The 23,944-nt window shown below is 52.8% G+C and overlaps 1 protein-coding gene across 6 annotated transcripts in view; it reads right to left on the bottom strand.

Annotated features, from left to right (window-relative positions):
• Positions 1 to 3,330: 3,330 nt before the first annotated feature.
• PFKFB4 (6-phosphofructo-2-kinase/fructose-2,6-biphosphatase 4) overlaps positions 3,331 to 23,944 on the bottom strand; it is a 32,667-nt gene continuing 12,053 nt past the window's right edge. For 4 of the 6 annotated variants that reach the window (XM_028124375.2, XM_028124377.2, XM_028124374.2 and 1 more), the window contains 12 exons: positions 23,567 to 23,633; positions 21,261 to 21,335; positions 20,832 to 20,888; positions 19,983 to 20,104; positions 17,793 to 18,000; positions 16,997 to 17,143; positions 10,467 to 10,571; positions 10,027 to 10,179; positions 8,746 to 8,875; positions 8,577 to 8,639; positions 7,509 to 7,573; positions 3,331 to 5,388 (listed from right to left, as the gene is read on the bottom strand). In XM_028124375.2, the coding sequence (XP_027980176.1) occupies positions 5,329 to 5,388; positions 7,509 to 7,573; positions 8,577 to 8,639; positions 8,746 to 8,875; positions 10,027 to 10,179; positions 10,467 to 10,571; positions 16,997 to 17,143; positions 17,793 to 18,000; positions 19,983 to 20,104; positions 20,832 to 20,888; positions 21,261 to 21,335; positions 23,567 to 23,633 (1,252 nt within the window). In that variant the 3' untranslated portion in view covers positions 3,331 to 5,328. The remainder of the gene's footprint in view (positions 5,389 to 7,508; positions 7,574 to 8,576; positions 8,640 to 8,745; positions 8,876 to 10,026; positions 10,180 to 10,466; positions 10,572 to 16,996; positions 17,144 to 17,792; positions 18,001 to 19,982; positions 20,105 to 20,831; positions 20,889 to 21,260; positions 21,336 to 23,566; positions 23,634 to 23,944) is intronic. The other 2 variants (XM_028124379.2, XM_028124378.2) reach the window with 1 other exon arrangement.

The raw sequence follows: 23,944 nt of genomic DNA, 5'->3' as shown, positions 1-23,944 counted from the left end.
CTACTTCTCAGCAGCCCCAACCCCAGCGTCAAGGTCTCTCGCCCAGATTGTCACAGAGGCCTCTGTACGGGTCTCCAGGCCTCCACTCTGCCCCACTGAAGTCTATTCTGGAGTCAGCAGCAGCCAGAGGGACCCTTTAAAAATGTTCATCAGATCAAGTCACTTGGCTCAAAGTAGCCTCCCATTTCCAAAGCACCATATCGCCTGAACCCCATGACCTCTGACTTGGTCTTCCTCCTCCTCACTCCTGCTTCTGCAGCCACCCCAGCCTCCCCTGTGTTCCTGGAACTTACCTGGCACAGCCTGCCCTCAGGGTCTTGCACTGGCTGTGGAATGCTTCACGGCTTCACCCAGGCCTTTGATCGCCTTCCAGGCCTCTTACAACCCCTCTGTCCCAGCGCCCTGTGAGGCGATTCTCTCTGTGATCTTATTTCTTTACTGGGTCTATCACCACGAGAGTGCTGGCTCTGTGACAGTAAGGGTTTGTCTGTCAGGCTTACTGGCTTAGCCCACAGTAGGCACTCAACGTGTTAACAAATTACAGAGGATGAAGATATAAGAAAGAGCGCAGAGGAATCAGATTACCACCGACCCCAGACCCTCTGCACCTCCCTGCCCACGGAAGCAAGGTGTCCTTGCCAAGGGGTTTGCCGAGGGAAGCCAATTCAATTCTTCTGCCCCTCTTCCCAAACTCCTTAACATCCCCAGTGCCTTAAACTAAAGATGGATTCCAGCAGGGCACCTGGTGGGCTCAGTTGGTGGAGCATCATGTGACTCGATCTCAGGATTGTGGGTTCAAGCCCCATGTTGGGTGTAGAGATTACTTAAAAAAAAATAAAAGTAAAATATAAAATAAAATAAATAAATAAAAAGATGGATTCCAGCATGTCTGGAAGTCTTATTACAAAGTTAAACCCAGACGGAAAGGCTTATATATCAAAGAAATTGTAAGACTTTGTTACTTTACTGTGGTCACAATATGGAGAGCATGTATGAGGAAAGATCCAGGTCCTGGACGAAGGAAATAAGAACCAAAGTTTAAATTGGGTTGATTTTTTCAATACAGGTGCACTTACCAGAAATTTTGGATTCCGTGTGCTGGCTTGAGCTACTAGGGGTCATTCTGGGTGTCTATTTGGTTGGCTGGAAGGAAAGCTGAGTCTCACTAAATGCAGTCAAGATGCCAAAAGTTCCCTGGTATAGTAGAGGAAAGAATCCAAAGCCTCAGAAGATTCACTCATTCACTAAAAACAAATGTGGGACTGGGATTATCAGACAACTCACGCAGAGATATTCCCTTCACCTTCATTTAGGAGTTCATTGCTGAGGGGAATATCTTTGAAAAGTTTGTCTGCTAGGACTGCGGTAACAAAGTACCACACACTGAGTGGCTTAAACAACACAAAGTTCTTGCCTCACGGTTCTGGAGCCGAGGTGTTGGCAGGGCCACGCTCTCTCTGAAGGCACTGGGGAATTTTGGATTAGGGGCCCACCCTCACCTCAACTCAGTATATCTGCAAAGATTTTTTTTTTTTTTTTTAAGATTTATTTATTTGAGAAAGAGAGCGAGCACGTGCACTTGCACGCACACAAGCTGGAGGAGGGGCAGAGGGAGAGACTCCCAAGCAGACTCCCCGCTGAGCTCGGAGCCCATTGATGCAGAGCTCAACCCCAGAGCTCTGAGATCATGACCTGAGCTGAAATCAAGAGTCAGACGCCCAACTGACTGAGCCACCCAGGCACCGCCTCCATTTTTCACTCTAGTTTTGTTCAGGGGCGCCTGGGTGGCTCAGTCGTTAAGCGTCTGCCTTTGGCTCAGGTCATGATCCCAGAGTCCTGGGATCAAGCCCATCAGGCTCCCCGCTCATTGGAGAGCCTGCTTCTCCCTCTCCCACTGCCCGCCACTCTGCCTACTTGTGCTATCTCTCTGTCAAATAAATAAATAAAATCTTTAAAAAAAAAGTTTTGTTCAAAAAACATGCCCAGCTCCACACATGATTGGTCTAAGCCAAACATGCCAAAATTCCCCTTTGCAGGTGATAACTGTATTTTAATTTATTAATATATAGTAATTATATTATAAACATAATTCATAATTCAAATGTTGCTGAAATCTATGTCTTTTTTTTTTTTAAGATTTTATTTTTAAGTAAGCGCTATACCCGACTTGGGGCCTGAACTCACAACCCCGAGATCAAGAGTCGCATGCTCCACAGACTGAGCCAGCCAGGCGCCGCTGCCAAAGCCTGTCTTTGCAACAGCATTTCTTTCTATCCAAATACCCTCTGACCCTAACATCCAATGATGGTCATTGTTTCCGAGCAACCCAAAATGCTACACAATTTTTCAACATGATGATATATAATCCCTCTTTCTAGGTTGTGGTAGAACACTGGACCTGAAGAAAAATTCTCATAGTGTTAAATCTTATTCCTTCTGCTGTTGCTTTGCTATTAAAAATCTTTAACACCTTCTTCCAAAAGCGCTGAGGCCTCTCAGGTCAGGTGTCCACCCAGGAACCCAGTGCCCAGAGACAGGGTGAGGACCATCAAGCTGTCTCCTAATCTCACCCACCAGGAAGACCATCGCAGCTGAAATCCTGCTGAACTCAGGGATGAAGCCCAGGGGTTTCTGTCACCCATCATGACACAGCTGGGTAAGGCAGAGCCATGGCTATTGGCAACACCAAACCACCCAGAAGCAGCCCAGCCACAGCTACCTCCACACTGACACACTGGGAGAGGTGCAGATGGGCATCCAGCCATGTCCAGCCCCAGCATGTCCACTGAGGAGCAGCCCTGCAACCTGCCCTCCAACATCCCAGCCCCAGGGCAGGAGGTATGCAGAGTCCAATGAAGTTCTGGGGCAGGGGAAAGGGAAAACCCTGCCCCTGTCACCATCTTCCCCAACCCAAAGGTCGGTGACAAAGAAAACAGGACAGAACCAGCCAACACGCCCCCACTCAGAGCCTCATGTCGCCCCTCTGTCCTCAACCCAGTCCCCGGTTCCCCTCCCCAAAGATGCCAACGTTTGGGACCCATAATTTCCCCTTAATGGTCCTCCACCCCAGAGGCCCCTTCACACATCCTGGGGTGAGGACCCAGAACCCTATGTTGGCCCAGAGAAAACTTGGCCCTGTCCCTGCCCATGGGCACCAGGCCCAGGACTTACTCCAGGGCAAGACAGTTTCCTCTCCAGAGAGGGGTAGGCATGGAAGTGGGAGCTGGACCAAAGATCCCAACACAGACCTATGAGAGACCACAATGTGGGAGTCAGCAGAACCAGCTGGAGAATACCTCAGAAGTGGAGAGATGGCCACAAGATACAACCTTAAATTCTTATTGTTTATTTATTTACTTATTTAAGTTAGCTCTAGGCCCAACATGGGGCTTTGAGCTCACAACCCCGAGATCAAGAGTCACGTGCTCTACTGACTGAGCCAGCCAGGTGTTCCAATTTTTTTTTAAGTATTTATTGCAAAGAATGCTGGACACAGTGTGATGTGTGGCTGAGATCCACCACCACCCACTCCAGGGAGAATGGGAAAACGTCTTCGACACAAGCACATCGACCGTCAAGGATAAAACCCGGCAGCCAACCCAGCGGGTTGCTGCCCATGCAGAGAGCACTCCAGGCAGAGGCAGAGAGGAGTTACCCCAACCCTGCCATGCCCCTAGGCTTCCCTCTGCCCTACCCCAGTCCTTGTAACACTCCGGGTCCAGCAGCTCCTGACTGCCCTCTGGGCACAGAGAAAAGGCCTCGCTGGTCCTGCCTTAGCCAGCCTGAGGTCCTGGAGAGGTGGGGACATCCAGACATACAGCCCGCCAACCAAAGAAACCCACTATGGCCAACAAGTAACTGTCCATGTGACCAAGTCACCAAAACTCTGGGGCACATGGAAACAAGGGCTGTGGTCCCCACGTCCCAAAGGCAGTGGCATGGTCCTCTGGTCCTGAGTCCAGGGCTAGGGGCTCTGGCAAGAGGTAAGTCCAGAAGCTCCTGCCCCAGCCCTCTACCGGGTCTGTCCACGGCCACTGCAGTGCACGAGGCTGAGAGACCACCAGCTGGGGCAGGGGCACGCGCTCCCCTCAGGGGCAGGTGGCACCTGCAGGCTTTAAAGCCCCGGGAGGCTGGGAAAGGTGGGCTGTCCTGCCAGGGAAGCTTCCGGGTACAAGGTGGGCTCGGGATCCTGGATGAGGACCCACTTGTGGACAGCAGGGCATCCGACTACAGACACCGACACCTCCTCACCCAGCCTCTCGACTTGCTGGCCAGGCCTCCTGCCCATCTACAAGATGGAGCCAGAACCCACTGCCCAGCCTGCCTCTCTGGACCCAAAGGAACTCAGGGGCTCGTGACAGACGGCAGCCTCCTGGGGTGGTTTTCTGCCAGGCTCCCATGCACAGGAAGCCAAAGCTGCGCCATGCTGGGAACATCCTCCCCTGGACAGGGTGCCTCGGGTTTCCGGCCTTTCCCCACAGGTGGAGGTCAGCGAACGCCAGGACAGGTTTTTTTCTCTGAATGCTTCACAGCAAATGCATTTCTCTGCCACCAGGGTCCGCTCCTGTGTGGACACAGGCAGCAACGGGGGAGAGGTAGCCTGGGGAGCATGGCCGGGAGGGCGAGGTGGGACCGTCTCCCTCGAGCACCTGGGTGTTCACGCGACCACCCTGACTTTACGTGCTTTCACCGTGACAGCCGTTGGGCAGGTGTGGCCTTGGCCACCAGCTCCCCCAAATGTTCCAGTGTATGCGCCATCGACAAGGGGTGACCCCAAAGCCCGCGCTCCCTGCATGCTTCTGCTGAAGTGAGCACGTGGAGCTCACGAGCGGCTTCGACACGAGGTGGCGGCCTCGGCGGCTCTCGGGTTCCTGGCAGGACGGGAAGGGCACTCCCTCACAGCCCCGGCAGCAGAGCTCGGGGTCCCACACAGAGGAGACAACAGAGTCCCTGCTGGGGTCGCCAGGTCCGCCTCAGACCGCTCGGCCGCGGTGGGAACCTCCTAGCCGGGCTTTCTGTTCACATGTTTAGGGCTTCACACTTCACAGAGCCCAGCGACCAGGGAGAGAGCACCTCAGAGCAGCAACAGCAAGACCAGCTTGTGAGGACACCTCTCACCAGCCCCGGGCAGATGCAGTCTGGCCAAATGCTTTATAGCAGCAGGTTGGGCACCACGTGTAACCCCGTCACCATTAACAAGGAAGCGGGGGGCTGGTGCACGGGCTCTGGGATGTTCCAGCAGAGAAACTCACACGGGCCAGGGGGCCTGTAAGGACCTCATTTGCAGAGGTCCATACCTGCCTGGGGGTCGCAGTGGATGATTCATGGTCACTGGTGAGCAGGGACCGTGACAAGGGCTTCCTCCGGGGGCCTCGAGATGTCTACATTCTGCAAAACAAACACATACACACACAAACCACAGAACATTCACCTTGTGGCGAGAATAGATGGACACCCACTGTCCTGCTGTCTACTTTCCTCATCAATGTAACCCTTTGGGTTCACATACTCACCCCCCAGGAGCCCTGGCTATGGGACTCCAACCCCCAAATTTCCCTAAGAGCAAGGGCTCAAGAGCCTTTCCAAATATGCTGGGTGGATGAACACAAGGATTCAAAGGCAGCGGAGGAAGGTGCCTGGGTCCTGCTTGCTCCTTGCTCACAGGGCAGGCAGTACCCTGAACAAGGCCATCCGACCTCCTGCCTCAGGCCTGAGTCAGCTGGGAGGGAAGAGCTTGTTGGGGGCTCAAATCCTCACCAGTGGGGGCAGGGAAGGGGGCCCCGCTCCTGGGGGTGCCCACCTCCTGGTCTAAGTGTTGGTGGGCAGGTGTCAGATGAGGCTCCAGCAGCCTGTGGACCCCTCCTCATCTTGGCCTGCTCTGTCCTCTCAGAGCTGGGGCACAGGGTGCCCTGGACCTCCTGAAGCCCTCAGCTACAGACAGGCCTCGCCAAGCCACAGAGCCCAGCTCCTTCCATGGCCCGCTGGGCTCAGGCCTGAGGGATAATGGGGGCCTGACACTTTCCTCAGCTCCACGAGATGGTCCTATGAGCCCCCCAATCCTGGTGGCCCATCTTCTTGATTGTGGGCCCTCACAACCATGACCTACTGAAGCAGGTCACCTGGGGCCGCAGCCCTGTGTGACGTGATGTGCCCAGACCCACAGGCAAGAAGACATGGCCCCCGGGGGCGGGGCCACCTCTGGGTTCACTGAACCAGCCACTGCAATGGGAGGGGCAGGTGCAACTCTGGGGGATGGGGCAGGCTTCCTGAGGGCCCCTTTCCCATCTCTTTTTGCTCCCAAGAATGGGCTAGGGCCCAGGGATCCTGCCACCTGAAAGGGAACGAGCCGGGAACCTGTGGCCAGCAGAAGTTGGCGTCTTGGAAGCCAGCATGCAGAGGTGGGCAAGGGGGCTGCCAGCTACTCCGTGGCCATGCTGGCTCCTGCCCTGCAGATGCGGGGGTCAGCCCCCAGTGCCGGCCGTGTCCAGGGGCTTCTCTTACCATCACCCTGTCAGTCTGTGCTGGGGCCCAGTGCCTTCTGGACCTCCCTCAGCACAAAAGGTGCCCGTTAGGACATGCCTTCCCCAGTGACCTGTGGGGGCCAGACAAGGCCTGGAGCAGAGTCTCGGGACAAACAGGGAAGAGGCCTGCATGGTGGATGGTCCCGGTGAGGGGGCAGCCGCCTTAAGAACGTCCACACATCTCTGTCGGTGGGGATCAAGGCCAAGGGGCTGCAGGTGTGCAGCCCAAGCTGTGCACCTTTAACAGGGACCCAGAGCCCACCATGCTCCCTTTTAGGTGGCAGCAGGCACAACTGAGACCCCAGGAGCCTTCTTGGGGTAGACTCTGGGAATGGGGTCCAGAAGGGCCGATCTAGCCCTTGGCCTCAGTGGAAGAGGTAATCAATGTGGCAGAGAGACCTCCCATGGACACAGAAAGGGGTTCTGGGCAATACTTTGAGGAGCTTCTATCTTAAACAAGGCACTGGGGGAACACAGGGTCGTGAACTGCTCTTCTGCAGGACCGTCTCTGTCCAGCGCCAACACCCTCTCTGCACCTACATGGCCCTTTCCCTAACAAAGCGCACACCGTTTTAATTTTTAAAGTTGCTCAAGTTGGAAAGGATGCTCATGAGGCCTGAACTTGTAGGGGATCATGGAAGAATCTGCATCCATCCCCTTGCAGGCCTCTTGCTTCTTTCCCAGCTGGGACCCCCTCACCCCCTGGCTCAGACCCCTGTGATAGGGCTGCTGGGAAGCCACTGCACCCAGGCTCAGGCACTTCCTACCCTGGTGGCCCAGCTCCAGGGGCCTCCCCACTCCCAGGGCAGCATCCTCGGGAAGGCCCAGCCCAGAGCCATGACCTTGCCCTGATGATAAGACAGTAGGTTTGGCAGAGAACTCAAGTCCTCTCTGGCAGGCACCCCAACTGGCCCTGGGTCTGGAAGATGCTGTATCTGGATACCCCCAGGAATAGGCTCGCCACCCCAGCAGTAACCCCATTGCTACCTGAGGCCTGTCCCGGTGCGTGTTCACAGCCATCACGTTCAGGAATATGGACTCCACTTTACAACCTGCCAAAGGGAGGATGTAAATTCATTTCCCCTCCTGGAGCCGTAGAGGATAGAAGCTTCTCTCAGGGGGAAGCCCGGGGTATCGCAGAACAGGGCAGCCATTCTTAGCGTCATCTGGGCCCTCCCACCTTGGGCAGCTTTGGGGAGCACGTGAGGAAGGACAAGGAACCCTGCAGGCCCGTGCTTATCAAGTGCCACCGCGCAGCCTTGGGGAGAAGCCCAGACACCCGGGAGGCTCCCCTGAGGACACGAGCCGTGCAGCGGCCTGAGCGCGGCGCGGAATCGTTCTGTGAGCCTTCGGGGCCCCCGCACCACTCACACCCCAAGCACGCCACAAACACAAGGCCAAACGCACGTCACGCCAGGGGCTCAGTGCCATGGGGATGAGGGGGTGAGCACACAGGGGAACAACATCAGCTGTCACTGGGCTTTTCCCGTCATTCTCCCAAGGACACGACCACCTGAGGGGTGCCTCGTAGCCTGTGCTGAAGGTGAGGAGCTGAGACCCAGGAGCTTAGGAGGTGGCCTGAGGTCCCTGCGGGCACAATGCAAGGCAGAGTTGGGACTCAAACGACTCTGAACTCAAAATACCCTGAATATGTTAAGGCCCAGGTCCTGGGGGCCATGGGGCTTTGTGGGGGGTCTCTGAAAAAACAGTAGAAAAGCCCCTCATGCAGGTGGGTGATGGTTAAGGATCATGGGAAAGGCTTGTGTGGCCACAGAAATTAAAATAAAACAGAACAAAAAAGTAAATTGGGAGGGGCTCCTAGCTGACTCAGTCTGTGGAGCGTGTGACTCTTGATCTTGGTGTTATGAGTTCAAGCCCCAAGTTGGGTGTAGGGCTTAGTTAGAAAAAAAAAAGGAAATTGGGAAAGGCAGTGGGGGGGGGGCAGAGGAGGAATGAGCCCCTAATGGGAGTTTCAAGGGATCTGCAGAAACATCGTGGAGCCCCATGGAAAGCCAGCGTCTGGCAACCAGGTGAGTGTGCGGGAAGCTTCCTTACCATAAGCCACGGGGGTCAGCTTCAGGACGGTGTGCAGCGGACACTTGAGGTAGGGCAGCTGTTCTGTGGACACAGATGGGCAGGGCTGGCACACCAGGGACGCCCACGGAACGGTCCCTCTGTCCCTCTCCCATACATACATCCCACCTCCCCGGGGGCCGGCCCACACCTGCCGCCTTATCAAGGAAGTAGGCCAGGAGGCAGCGCATCACAGCCTGGTGGCAGATGACCAGCACATTCTCTTGCCTCTCCAGCTCCATGATGACAGGCTCAAGGCGCTGGACCAGGTCCTCGTAGGACTGCAAGGACAAGCGGGAAGGGTCCCTCAGGCCCTGCTCCAGGGGTAGTGACGGAGATGTAGCAGGCTACCTCCTCACTCCTAGGCCCCTCATCATTCTGGGAGGTTGTGGCTAGATATCCTCCAGCCTGGCATCCCAGGGGCACGGGGGGTGGGCAGCTCGGGGCTAGGGCCTGCCTCTGCAGGACAGTGAGATGTCCAGCTTGACACGGAAGCTGGGAGGGGAGAAGAACTGGAAGTCTGGGAAAGAGATCGCATCCTCCACCCCAGGGCCAGGTCCCGGGAGGACGAGAGGGCAGAGCTGGGCCTCAGGCTGCCATCCTAAGGGGCCATCACCAAGCCCACCCCCAGGGCCCTTGGCGGAACCCTCTGCTGCTGGAATTCACACGCTGGTAAACTGAGGACTGGAAGGAGAGACACTGCGCCCTTCCAGCCCACAGCAGACGGAATGCACAGAAAGACCCGTGGGGGTGGGAGGAGCAAAGACCCCCAAAACTTCCTGCGACATGACCCATCGGCATGCCTGAGGACCCAGGAACAATGATCTTCACGGTCAGCCTGCCCTGTGCCTCCCCTGGGTGCCATGAAGTAGCTGACGAGGGAGCCCTTGGACCAAGCGTGGGCCCTGAGGTTTAGAGATTTCTCCACCTGGAGACCAAGCCCTCTTTGTACACAATGAGCAGGACTTCAAAACACACACCTCAAGCTGGAGCCAGAAGTGCCCCCTGGGCACTGACTGGGAGCGAAGCCCTGTAGTTCCAGGGGAAGCCTAGATCAGTTCTTTTAGTAACTGTAATTTCTCTACCAATCCCCCCCCTCCCCCCCCGCCCCCCGCTGTATTCTCAAGTCTGAATAGGTAACTGCTTGGCTTATTTTTACTGTTACCTGGGTTAGTTTAAAATCTAAGTTCTCCCTCACAGTATGACATGGGGAATAATTAATGCTCCCCAGAGCTGTACCTTTCCTGAAGACAGTCTAGCAGAGGGGCCAAGGGGCTGGCACCTGAGGTTGGGGGTGGGGGGTAGCTTCTGCATGAGTCCGTGTATGGGTGTACATACATGTGTATCTGTCGGGGTATCTTTATTTGGCCACTGCCCCAGGCCACCTCCTGGAAGTGGGAGGTACCCAAGTCAAAGGTGACCTACTTCTGACCTGGGGCCTGGACTGAGGCAGGAGCCAGCCTGAGGGAAGGTGTCCGAGCACATGGCTTCTTGCGGCCACAACTGAACGGGGGAAGGTCTCCCTAGGTCTGTATTCAGGACTCTGTGTCTGGAGCCACGGGGAGAACATGATGCCTGTGATACCCTGGGGAAGGGGAAAGGCAAAGATGGGGAACATCGGGGAGCAGGGATCCAATGAGTCTCAGAGTTGGGAGTCCCATGCAGCAATGTCCACCCACCGCCCAAGGGGGGGTGGGGACTGCGGCCTGGGCATCATGGCTGGGAAGTGGCAGAGATGACACACACACCCAGTCTGGCCAAGCTCTGAGGTCAGGCCCCACCTGCTGTCCACGCAGCCTCCACAGAGTCCCCCAGGGATCCTGGGGCAGACCACAGGTGGCGGCTGGGACTAAGCCCCCAAATCCCACCTACCTCCCCCTTGGGGTACCGGTACCGGTACTTGTCCTGGTCCCGTAGGGCAAATTCCAGTGGATAATGATCCTGAATTTCTTCGTAAGTCATCTCCTCACAGACGCCCTAGGGAGACACGGCAGTTGTCACATCTCCCAAGCCAGGCGTGGGGGTCAGTCCTGTGTTGGGGGCGGGGGAAGGGCACGCAGAGGGGACCAGGTTTACAGGGCATTTCCTGGGCCATAGGGGCCCTCCCAGCCCGGAGCTTAGAACCCCACTGGGAAGAGCAGGTTCATGGGGACGCTGAGCAAGGGGGCAGCCCCTCGTTTGTACAGAGCTACCAGAACAGTCTTTTTCCATCCATCCATTACCCATCCATCCAGTTTATGCCATAAAAATAAACAAAGGAATGTTAACTATGTGTCTTTCCTTGTGTCTTTTGTTTTCTGTGCTGTAGAAATACGTATTCTGAGTTATGGACTATTGTACAAACTATAAAGCAAGAATTCACTTGTGTTCTTCAAGACACACATGCACTCACACGTAGCATGGATTACCTTCTATAAATGCTATTTTTTAAAAAATCCAGCAGAGAAGAACACTGGCTGACAACACATAAGTGTGGTTTAAGGGCTCTGAGAGGGAAAGAAGCCATAAAATGTCCTAATAAAAAGTTGCTGGTCTCTGCCTTTGTTCTAAGTTGTTTTCTAGACAAAGCCTTGGGGCAAAGTTGTCTATTAAAAAAGGAAAGACCAAGAGGAAAACTTTCAATTGTAAATGTCTGTATGGAGAAAAAAAAGAAAGATCTCAAAACAATAATCTGATCTCCCACCTTAAGATACTGGAAAAAGAAGAGCAAGCTAAATGCAAAGCAAGCAGAAGGAAGGAAATAATAAAGATTAGAGCAGAAATAAATGTAATAGAAAACAGAAGACAGAGAAAAGCAATGGAAGCAGAAGTTGGTTCCTTGATAAGACTCACAGAATTCACAAACCTTTTGCTAGACTGACAAGAGAAGAAACTCAAGGGGCGCCTGGGTGGCTCAGGCGTTCGGCGTCTGCCTTCGGCTCAGGTCATGATCCCAGGGTCCTGGGATCGAGCCCCACATTGGGCTCCCTGCTTGGCAGAAGCCTGCCTTTTTTTTTTTTTTTTTAAGATTTTATTTATTTGACACAGAGAGACACAGCGAGAGAGGGAACACAAGCAGGGGGAGTGGGAGAGGAAGAAGCAGACCTCCCATCGAGCAAGGAGCCTGATGTGGGGCTCGATCCCAGGACCCTGGGATCATGACCTGAGCCAAAGGCAGATGCTCAACAACTGAGCCATCCAGGCGCCCTGGAAGCCTGCTTCTCCCTCTCCCACTCCCCCTGCTTGTGTTCTCTCTCTCACTGTGTATCTCTGTCAAATAAATAAATAAAATCTTAAAAACAAAAGAGAGAAAAAACTCAAATCACTATGATTAGGCATGACAGAGGAATGTTACTATCAAGCTTCCAGAAAGAGAAGAGACTCTAAGGGACTATTGTGAACAACTCTGTGTCAACAAATGAGATAACTTATGTGAAATAAGAAAATTCCAAGAAAGACAAACCATCTTTGTTGAGTCAGATGTGTCTCTGCTGAAAGATACGTTCGAGTCCTAATGCATGGTTCCTGTTAGTGTGACCTTATTTAGAAATAGGGCTTTGGGGCACCTGGGTGGCTCAGTCAGTTGAGTGTTCGACTCTTGATTTTGGCTCAGGTCATGCTCTCAGGGTTGCGAGATCAAGCCCCACATTTGGCTTTTCGCTCAGCGTGGAGTCCGCTTGAGATTCTGTGTCTCCTTCTCCCTCTGCCCCTCGCCCCAGCTCATGCATGCTCTCTCGCTCTCTTTCTAAAATAAATAAAATATAGGGCGCCTGGGTGCCTCAGTCGTTAAGCGACTGCCTTCGGCTCAGGTCATGATCCTGGAGTCCCGGGATCGAGTCCCACATCGGGCTCCCTGCTCAGCGGGGAGTCTGCTTCTCCCTCTGACCCTCTTCCCTCTCAAATAAATAAATAAAATCTTTAAAAAAAAATCCTCTTAAAAAATATATATATATATTTTTAAAGATTTTATTTATTTATTTGACAGACAGCGAGAGAGCACAAGCAGGGGGAGCGGCAGAGGGAGAGGGAGAAGCAGACTCCCCTCTGAACAGGGAGCCTGACGCTGGGCTCCATCCCAGGACCCCGGGATCATGACCTGAGCTGAAGGCAGACGCTTAACCAACTGAGCCACCCAGGCGCCCCTAAAATAAATAAAATCTTAAAAAAAAAAAAAAAAAAGAAATAGAGTTTTTGCAGATGTAACCAAGTAGATGAGGTCACCAAGTGTGGGCCCCAGTCCACCGACTGATATCCTTTCAAGACGACCATGTGAAGACGCAAAAAGACACACAGGGAAAAAGGCCATGTGAGGACAGAGATTGAGGTGATGCAGCTGTAAGTTAAGGAATGCCAAGGATCGTTGGCAATCACCAGATACTAGGTAAAAATACGGGCATTGACAGTGATTCTGCTAAAGGCTCAGAAGGAAGTGAAGCAGAGTAGGGAAAGCTTCTATCATCTTAGAAATACATATATCCTCATGAGCATAATGCTGCTAGAAATACGAATATTGGGGGCACCTGGGTGGCTCAGCTGATTAAGCAGCCAACTCTTGGTTTCAGCTCAGGTCATGATCTCAGGGTCCTGGGATCGAGCCCCGTACTGGGCTTCAGGCTCAGTGGGGATTCTGCTTGAGATTCTCTCTCTTCCTCTCCCTCTGCCCCACCACCCTCGCTCATGCTCTTTCTCTCTCTCTCTCAAATAAATAAATAAATCTTAAAAAAAAGAAAAAAAAAGAAATACGAATGTGAAAGTTGCTTCTGGTGAGGCCTCAGAAGGAAATGGAAATGGTATTTAGTGGACACTAAAGAAAAGGTCATCTTTGTTAGAAAGCGGCAGAGAACTTGCTGAATGACGTTCTGCTATTGGTTGGCTATAAAAAAAAAAAACGACAGATAATAACAAGAGTTGGTAAGGATGTGGGGAAATTGGACCCCTCATGCGCTGCTGGCGGGAAATGCTACGGTCTGGCAGTTTTTCACAAGGTTGAACACAGAGTTTACCATATGATCCAGCAATTCCACTCCTCCGTACACACCCAAGAGAAAGGACATGTCCACACGAAAAGCTGCACATGAATGTTCACAGCAACATTATTCCCAAGAGCCCCCAAATGCAAACCCCCCAAAAGCCCATCAAGAGATGACTGGATACGTCATATGTGGTATATCTGTCCAACAGGATTCAGGGCAATATAAAGGAATGAAACTCGGACACCTGCTTGGACCTTGAAAACATGCTACGTGAAAGAAAAGAACACATGCTAAGTCACAAAAAACCACATAGTGTATGATTCCATTTATATGGAATATCCCCACTGGGCCAGTCCACAGAGATACAAAATAGATTAGCAGTAGCCTCGGAACTGGGGGGGGGGGGGAGGGGGGGAGGGGTTGGAAGGAAATGGAGGGACGGGATCAGGGTTGCTTTTTGGAGTAATGACATGTTCTGAGATTAATTGCGGTGGTGGGTGCACAACTGTGTGACTATACTAAGAGCCACTGAATTGTACGCGTTAGGTAGGTGAACCATATGGTATGTGAATTATTTCTCAATAAAGCTGGCATTTTTTTTTTTTAAAAAAAGAACAAATAAGGCCGTGAACTGTGGACTGAACTAAGAAAAAAAAAAATCCCAGTGTTGAAATAGAAGGCTAGCCCAAGGCTGTTTACCAGAACCCAGGAAAAGAAGAAAGATAAACATAGAAAGATGATGAATAGATCACAGATATTAGAACAGTTTCCAAACCCGAAAGATAAAGAAGAGAATCCACCAGCATCTAGGAAAATAATCAGATTAACTACAAAGGAAAAAAAAAAACTGGGGTGGCCTAAGGCTTCTCTGCAAAGCCCGATGTTAGAGCCACATCCAGTACCTGCAGGGCAGACCCTGGCACCCAAGCGGGCTCAGGGAGAGCGAGGAAGGGTGGCTGCAGGCCTCCCACGACTCCCAGCAGCCACAACTGCTGGGAGCCTACAAGATGCTCAAAGGAACTACGAGAGGGGTCACAAAGAGTACTAACCCTTTTCAAGAGCTCACCAATTCTCCCCCAGACTGCCTCCTTCCACTCAGTCCATACTTACTGAGCACCCACCATGTGGGGCACAAGGCAGACACAGTTCCTACCCTCACGTGACCCAGAACCCTTCCCAGGGGCCGGAAACCTGGAATGGTCCTGCACACTTGTCTTCTTCTCAGTTATCACTTCTATCCCTTCCCCACATGTGGGTCCCTGGCACCTGGTCCAGTGCCCACCCCAGGGCAGGCTGGCATAAATACGTGAATAAATGAGTACACGGCCCACAAGTCCATCCACTCGTCTCTCTTGCACTGCTGCCGGTCACGTTCCAGATGTCATCCATCAGCTTACCAGGCCACTGCGAGCACCTCTCACTGGTCTCCCTTCTCCAGCCTGCCCCTCTACCTCGCCCCAGCAAAACCATTCTCTACATGCAGCTGGGACAACCTTTCTACAAGTCAAATCTGATCTCATTACCAGCTTGCACTTCAGGCACTGGTAGCCTAGCTTTTGCTTCAGAACAACCCTCCAGGGAGAGCAACTAGAAAAGCCAGAGAGAAAAAAAAATTTTAAACCTGCTTGATATTATCATAGAGCTACAAGGCGGAGAGGCCATGAGGGGCCAGGGTCTTGGAGAAAAGGGACGCTCAAAGAGGGGAACCTGATACACAGCATCATTTCTCCCTTTGGGGTTTTGTTGCTTTGAAAGTGGCAGTTAAAAAGATGAGAAGCTGGGGGTGGGGGAGATGGGTGAAGGTGGTCAAAGGGTACAAAATTCCAGTGATAAGATACATAAGTCTCGGGGCTCCTGGGTGGCTCAGTCAGTTAAGCATCTGCCTTCGGCTCAGGTCATGATCCCAGGGGCCTGGGATCAAGTCCCACATCGGGCTCCCTGCTTGGCGGGAAGTCTGCCTCTCCCTCTGCCTGCCACTCCCCCTGCTTGTGCCCTCTCTCTCTCTCTCTCTCTCTCACACACACAAATAAATAAAAATCTTAAATTATATATACATAAAAAAAGATAAATAAGTCTTGGGGATATAACGTACATCATGGTGACTACAATTAACAATACTCTGTCGTATATTTGAAAGTTGCTGAGGGACACCTGGGTGGCTCAGTCGGTTAAGCATCTGCCCTCGGCTCAGATCATGATCCCAGATCCGGCATCAAGTCCCAGCATCGAGTCCTGCACTGGGCTCCCTGCTCAGTGGGGCGTCTGCTTCTCCCTCTTCCCCTCCCCTCTGCTCCTGCTCTCTCTCACTCTCTCAAATAAATAAATAAAATCTTAAGAAAAAAAAGAAAGTTGCTGAGATTAGATCTTAAAAGTTCTCCTCACACACACAAAAATGTGTAACTACGGCAGGTGACAGATGTTAACTTATTTTAGTCATCATTTTGTAATATATAGGTATACCAAATCATCATGTTATGCACCTAAAACTAACACAGTGTTACATGCTGATTATATCTCAGTAAAATGGGGTTGGGGGGGGGAGGAGGAGAAGCCAAGCGGGAAGGAGGGACTGAGTGGCCAGAAGCCTGGAGGAACCGGCAACCATCTTGGGCTGAGGGGCCAAAACCAGAAGCCTGGGCCCACAAAGTATTCCATCAGAACCTGACAGGCCACATTCTCGGAGAAGGAGGAAGGCCTCAACGTTGACTGGCCTCTATAAAGATCAAAATGCAGCTTTGCAATTGTTCTGTCCCTGAGTAGACTAAGGTAACCTACCCCAACTGACTGCCCAAAGTAAAAGTTAACCCTCTGGAGAGAGAGAACATTCACCCGAGCCTGAATCATCTCCAGCATTGTTTATCCAAAATGTCCGGCTCCCAATCAAAAACTGGGAGTGTATCCAAAATACATAAAGAACTCCTAAAAATCACCGAGAAAAAGGTAGACAATCCAATCAGGGGAGAAAAAGAACGAAAGACCTCACAAAAGATATCCAAATGGCCATGAAACAGAGTAAAAAGCTGCCCCAATTAAAAGAGTGTGATACTGTAAATCATGCTTAATATAAAAGTAGGTGAAATAAATCAACAGGGAAAAGACAGATGGGGGGTTATAGGAAGGTGAGTTAATCGGGGAGAAATCAGTTTTAAGGCTTATGTTGGAACGCCAAAAGAAATTCTGGTTGGTTGAGATAGTTAAATTCAAAAGAAGAGAAGGAAGGAAAGACACAGGGATGTGGGAATCCAATCCCGAAAAAACTGAACAAAAGTGAAGGAGAGAGCACCCCCGGGGCCTCAGCACAGTCTCGCTGGCTGAGCTCAGCGGGGGCCCAGGAGCACCGGGCAGGGGTGGGCAGGGATTGGGAGCGCTGATCAGCGGAGAGCGGGGCCTGGGAGCACTAAGCAGTGGAGGGCAGGGGCGCTGGGAGGACAGCAAAGGGCAGGTGATTACCGCGTCGATCTCGTTGAGGACCTTCCACTGCTCATAAGGCACACCCAGGGCCTCGGCTGTCTGGATGGTCCTCTTCATCTGGCTCGTCCAGACCTTCAGGTCCTTGATGTTCTGATCACGGATGAACTGGGCCAGACTCCTGGCAAACTGAAATGCATCAGAAGCAAGTTCAGACCCACAGATCCAAGGCGGCCCACAAAGGACCATGAAGCCACAGGGCACAATGGTGTCATGCCCACCCAGCCTCAGAACACAGAGAACTGACCTCTTGAGAACACCCACACCCTCAAGTGCTGTCCTTATGCATTCTCTCCAGACCCTCTGTGCAGTTCCAGTTGTGGACCATTATGTCCCCTGCCGTTGCCCACCTCCCGACCATGTGTCCTGGACCATGTGACCTCCCTACAGAGGCCTGAGTATCTCCCCCGGACTGTGGTGCAGCGATCAGCTGCATTGCAGGGACTTGGGTCATTCCCATAATGGCATGCCTCTCCAGGGAAAGGGGCTCAGCTGGTGACAGCTCACGTGGAAGCCAGAGATCCAAGCGTGGTGCTTGGTGACTTTCCCTACATGACAGGAACATTCCAGACGGAATGAAGTTCATCCACCTTGATTACACACGAGCTATAAGAGCTGGAGTCCAGGCCCATTGGACACATGCATACATGTACCCAGCTGCCAAGAAGTACCAATGCACAGCTGTCCTCACCACCCCCAAGCACGCCAGTGCGCGCACGCGCACACACACACACACACACACACACACACACACACACACACACACACACACACTGACCTCCCTGCCCCGGGGGGACAGTCCCGGGTCCCCGCCAATCCGGCCCTTGAGATTGAGCTCACTTTCCCCGTGCCGGCAGAGGTAGATGGAGCGAGGGGTCACATGGATGTTCATGAGGTAATACACGATGCGGCTCTGGATGTGATCAGCCACCCGGTTCACCACATAGCTCTGCCCCACGTCCATGATCTTGATGTAGGACAGATCCCTTTCCAGAGAGAAGGTCGAGAGAGAGAGGTGTGAGTGTGACTGGGCCCCCGAGGGCTCATCCTGCCACTATCGGAAGTGGCCACAGAGCTGTGCATTTCGGACCACTGGGCTTGAGACCACAACACATGGACAGGCAGCTGGTGTGCAAGTGACAGGGGTGAGGATGGAGCAACACAACACGTGGAACAGCCAGACAGATCCTGTGAGAGGTGCTCAACACTTGTCGTGTTTCCAAAAGGTGACATCCAAAGGGTCAGTCATACACATTGTGACTTTCACTGCTGCTCTGTGGCCCCCGGACCCCGCTTGCCTACCTCTGAGCTCTCAACGCACAGTCTGTAAGGTGAATAAGAGATGGTTTTTTCCACGACTGACCTGGGGGCAGCTGGCAAATGCTCCTCGCCTCCGCTTCCCTTGCCAGCCATCCCTGGACCTGCCTTTCCTTCCCCCAATAAACCCCGCCCCTGTACCCCAGCTCAGCCACTTCCCTTGCTTGCTCGGGCTGGGCAGCGGGGTGGTTGGGAGAACACGCTCTGCTTCTGTTTGCTGGGTGCTGGGGAGGCAACAGGAGGAGAGATGGGGTTTCTCAGGCATCCTGCTCTGGGCTGGCCCAGGGAGGCCCTCTGAAGGTTCTCATCTGAGTTCTCACTGTCTGGCCCGAGGGCCTAGGTTTAAGTTTAGGGTTGTTACATGGACACCAATAAAAACAGTAGCAATGTTAACTGAGGAATCCAACAGGAGCTGTTCCAGTTAAGCCTCTCTCGTGCGCTCACATCACAGAACTACAAGAACCACTGTGCTGGGGTGACTAGAGAAACACGAAAAACCACCGGGGCCCAGGCAGTGGGTGCTGACTGGCTGGGGTTGGCCACAGAGCCCGGCCAAGGAGACTCAGCCAGAGGAGGAGTTCCTACTGGAGTTACAGTAGGAACTATTCTGTAAAGACCCCCAGAAATCATCCCTCTTACGGGTGCTTGTTCCCCTTGGTCTGTACGCATTAGATGTTCTCATGTGATTATACAGGACCCTATGCCCAAGTTTACATTCCAGACTTTCACTTAATGCCACATAACTTACCCTGTCCCCAGTGTCTTGGCTATGATCTGTGACTATGCAATACTTTACCAAGGGGCCACAGTGTTACTTGCTTAACCACTGCACCCACTTTGACTGTAATACAGAAGTTGGCAAACTATAGCCAAAAAGTCAAATTCGGCCCGCAGCCTGTTTTTGTAAATAAAGTTTTATTGGAACGCAGTCATGCCCATTTATTGACATGTTGTCTATGTTTCCTTTGCACTACAATGGCAGAGTTAAATAGCTCAACAGAGACTGTATGCCCCCAAAAATATTTTCTACCTGACCCTTCACAGATAAAGTTTGCTACTGTAAGAGCCTCAGCTGATGCCCCTTGTGGGCCTAAAGACCCCTCCCACCCAACACTTACTCCTGCTGGGTCGGCCATTCCAGAAGGAGGCAGTGGGGCTTATCAGCATGGGTCATTGTCAGCTGTAAGCAGGATCTGGGCACTCCTTCCCGCCCCCCCCATCTCAAAACACAGACTGCACACTTAAAGAACATGTAATGTTTGCAAATGCCTTGCGGGAAGACTCTCCACACAGAAATTAGGCTTGATTTTATAAGGGAATAGCAGAAAATTCTGTTCTTTCTTCCTTTCTTCCTCCCTCTCGCCCTCCCTCCCTTCCATTCTAGTAAGCTCTATGCCCAGTGCAGGGTCACTGAGTCATATGGAATAACAGAAAACTCTGACTTGCAGAGCCCCAGATAAGGTAATAGGGGTTCTGCAAGTCACCTCTGGCCCACAATTTCTGCCCAAAGGAAAGAAACAAGGCCAGACCATCTCTGACTGCTGGGGTGGCCGCTCAGCCACCACCCCGGCGAGTCACAAGGAGGCAGCTGAGCAGGACCCCCACCACCCACCCATCATAAGCTGCGGGACGTGGTGCTCTCCTCACTCACCTGTCCAGGTCCTCATCCAGCGACTCGTACGAATTCTCATAGCACTCAATGCGCCGCATGAAATCTTCCGTGGCCTTGTCACTATCATGGTTCACATAGTCAGGGCTGCCCAGTTTCACTTGCTGCCGGACCAGGCACAGAGCAAGGACACATCAGGCTTGGAGGCCAGGCAGGGCTAGATACCAAGGAGGATGCTGGGTAGGGGGTGAGGGGAGGCTGAGCCAGAGGCCAGGGCAAGGCTGGGGGCATGAAGCTGGCAGCCGATCCCCGGAGACTGGTTCCGTTAGAAGGAGTCCAGCAGTTCCCTGGTCTTAGTTCCCACACCAGCGCCAACAGAGTGTTACTGGGCAGCCTAAGATAGGAGTCCTCATCTTTGTGGCACAGGGGGATGTGAGGCCAGAGGAGCAAAGGGCCCGGAAGCCCCTTCCCAGCTGAACCATCTCCCCCAACCCAGATGTTCATTCCTTGGATAAACAGGGGCAGTGGAGAGAGGTCAAATCTCTTTCGCTTTCGAAATATAAACATCACTTCCTACCCCCACCCCCTACCTCCAGAGGCTGAAGCTCCTCTCTCACTGTCCAGGAAATGATGAGGGGGAAAGGGAGGGGAAGGTAAGAGCAGAGAGCAAGAGTGAATGCCCCCCAGCTACACGGCCCTCCACACGAGGGGTGCTCAGGAGTCTCCGATCTCCTGACCTGGCCTTGCACCGCCTTCCCTCCCTGCCCCCAATGTTCAAGAAGCCCAAAGAGAGGCTGGCCTAGGCACCAGCCCAAACCCAGAGACAGACCTCACTGTCACATGCCACCTCAGCTGTATTACTGCCCCCACAAGGTCAGAGACACCACTCACCACAATGTTAGCAGCTATGACCTCAGGATCCACACAGATGGACTCCACAAAAAAGGTCTTCGGCAAGGACCAGGGCCGGCAGGAGGGAAGGAACCACAGACACATTCAGGGTCCTGGGCCTGGCTCCATGGAGCTCCCACCTCCCTGATGGCCAGGGTGACCCCAGGCCCTTCTTCTGGGGGTGGCGACAGGGTCGAGAAGCCCCCAACCAAACTAGGTGCCATCCTATCCAGGACCCTCCCATAAGATGCCCACCTCCCCCAAAAGAAAACCCCAGACAGAGAGGAAATGGCAACTCCTGTATCCCACATCCACTCTGGAGCCCACCTGCCTGACACCTGCGCACATCAGGAGGCTGTGAGAGGGGCCCGGGGCGGGGGGTCCAAATGTGCACAGCCCGACTGAGGAAGTGAACCAAAGACGCCTCACCTTGTAGCCATTCTGTTCCCCAAAATTAAAGATGGTCGCTCTCCGCTCTCGGGTGGTATTCGTTGCATCAAAAACCTAGGACCAAACCAGGTTCACTCGGACTCTGGCCCTGGAGCAGGGGGGAAGCCAGCCGACAGCGGCTGCAGAGGAACCAGATTTCTCACGGGGACCAGCTCATGCCCAGGCCACCCGCCTGGCCGGTCTCCTTTAGACCTGCGACGCCCGGGCCGGGCCGCCCCTCCCTCGAGGAACACGCCTCAAGGAAGCTGGGAGGAGTGGGTACCTGTGTTCCCAGCAGGCACTCAGTCCATGCTTGGCCAACAGGACTTCCTGTAAAACCAGTTAAACATGGAGTGCGGAACCCCTGTTTATCTCCACTCCATCCCGAGACTCCACGAAGATGGGAAAAGAAGAATAAAGTGAATGGAAGAGGAGATGTCGACAAAATGTGGGGGACTGACTCGGAGAGACAGAGCAAACCAAACATAAGCCCTCAGCCTGCACAGCACACCCACCCGTGCAGAACGGGCAGCATCAGGAACAGGACCCAGTTGTCTTAGAGAAAAGGAACAAGGGTGCAGAGGAAAAGGGGGGCCCGCCCGGTGGTGCAACTGAGAGCAGGCGGAGCCCCAGGCCCTCTCCCTGCCTCATCCGGCCAGGCTGACCCGTCTGGGGCTCCTCCTGAACCACCTGGGGCCCGTCCACGTGCCCTCAGGGGTGACCCACTCACCCACGCATCTAAAAGCAGCTTTTAGAGCATCACTTTTTTTAAAAGGGCATTCAACCAGGGCTCAGGGGCTGCTTCAGCAAAACCCCGAATGTGAAAAACAGAGACTACATAAAAAAGAATAAAAGGAGCTTTGAGAAAATGAAGACAGGACAGAGAACAGAAAGATATGTCAAAAAAACAAAACAAAACAAAAACCTTACAACTGTTATCTAAAGAGAGAGACAAAATACTGCAGTAACCCCCAAACAGAAACAGAGTTCTAAAAAACTGGAACATTCAGTGATGAGAAATTTAGAATTCAGAAACTAAAACAGGATCACAGAAATTCTTTAAAAATTCAACCGAATGCTTGTACGATAATGTTGAGATAGTCTCCCTGAAAATAGAACACAAGTGACAGAGATAGGCAATCAGGAGGAAAAAAAAAAGATATAATTAGGGCTCAAGTCCAGCATGAAACCACCAGGAGTTCTAGAAGAAGCAGCTCAGAAAAATGGGAGTGGAGCAGAGAATCAATTGTCAGAAACTGGTGGGGGTGGCTTATCAAAGTAATAACAGGTGACAGGTTCCCTGACCTGTTAGAAAAGAGTTTCTCATTGGAGAGGGCCGCCCCGGGACCCAGCATGGCGGAGAAGACCCATCACAGGGCCCTAAAGTTCTCCCCAGAGAAAAGGGCATGGGCAGCCCCAGTTCCCTCCAAGAGATGAAACTTTTGGGAAGATCAGCAAATCAGAATGCCATCCGACTTTTCCACAGCTACTCGAGAAGCCATACTACAACAGAGCGATGTGGAAATTCTAAAGGAAAAATACTTCCCACCTAAACCCAACCATCAAATACGAGGATAAAAAAAGACATTTCCAGACACACAAGATCTCATGTGAGGTAATTCCCAAGTACCTTCCTCAGGAAGCTACTGGAGTACATGCTCCAACTAAACAAGTCAGTAAACGAAGGAAAAAGAAGACATGGGGTCTGCGAGCAAGGCTTCAACGGGGGAGTCAGGAGGAGGGAACTCCCGAGACCCAGAAGGTGACTGATCCAGATGGGGCTGGGGGATTATGAGCTGCAGGAAGCACGCCTCCAAGAGGAAAAAGGAAGGAAAAAGCAGCTCCTGTGTTTGACTGCATAGGGGGAGAGGAGGGGCCTTTCCCATAGACACCCTTGCTCAACTTCATCCCACCCATCCAGCTGACAGGAGGGGCCAACACATCGTTGGAATTCCATTACCCAGGATTCAGCGGGTTCCTGGAACAGCCACTAAATGTGGGGCAGGATTCTCCCCAGACCAGAAGAAATCACATTGGCTAAAGACTTAGGTAACAGATACCACATGTGGTGACCAACAATGTGAGTATTCAGAAGGAAGTCCTACTGGGTCAAATGCAACCACAAGCCCAGAGGGAAATTCCCAGCACACATCCAGCCTCTGGCTTCCTCCTTTATAGTGGCTGTAGACGTCCTCCCAGGGCCCTGCACACCCTCTCTTCCCTGCCAGACACCTGACCAGCGAAGGGCTAGATGTAGCTAGGCTCCCACATGCCACTCCCAGAAGTCGCGGGGATGTCCCACTCACCGCCACGTGTCCCCCCTCCTCACTGAGGAACCGCCGGACATCACGGAGGGCTGCCAGTGCACACTGCCTTCAGAAGAGAAAACACAGGGTCAGCCCTGCACCCAACCGTGGCCGCAGGAGGGCCACAGATCAGAGACACATCCTACCCCAGCCCGGAGAGGGCCCAGTCCCTGGGGCCCCTTCTCCTCTCAAGGGCTCTCTTTCCTTGAGGTCATTTCAGTGCTTTTGCTAACTCTGCTGTAAGTGGAAGGCTATGTGCTCCTGGCCACTGGGGATATGTTTTTTTAAGATTTTGTCAGAGAGAGAGCACGCGCATGCGCACGTGCACAAGCGGGGGAACGGCAGGCAGAGGGAGAGGCAGATTCCCCACCAAGCAAG

The sequence above is a fragment of the Eumetopias jubatus genome, unplaced genomic scaffold (assembly GCF_037043125.1).
Source record: "Eumetopias jubatus isolate StellerSeaLion01/CBP00866 unplaced genomic scaffold, mEumJub1_p1.0 scaffold_1, whole genome shotgun sequence".
Taxonomy (NCBI): domain Eukaryota; kingdom Metazoa; phylum Chordata; class Mammalia; order Carnivora; family Otariidae; genus Eumetopias; species Eumetopias jubatus.
Note: the sequence above shows the minus strand (reverse complement) of the source record. Positions and strands in the feature narration are given on the sequence as shown.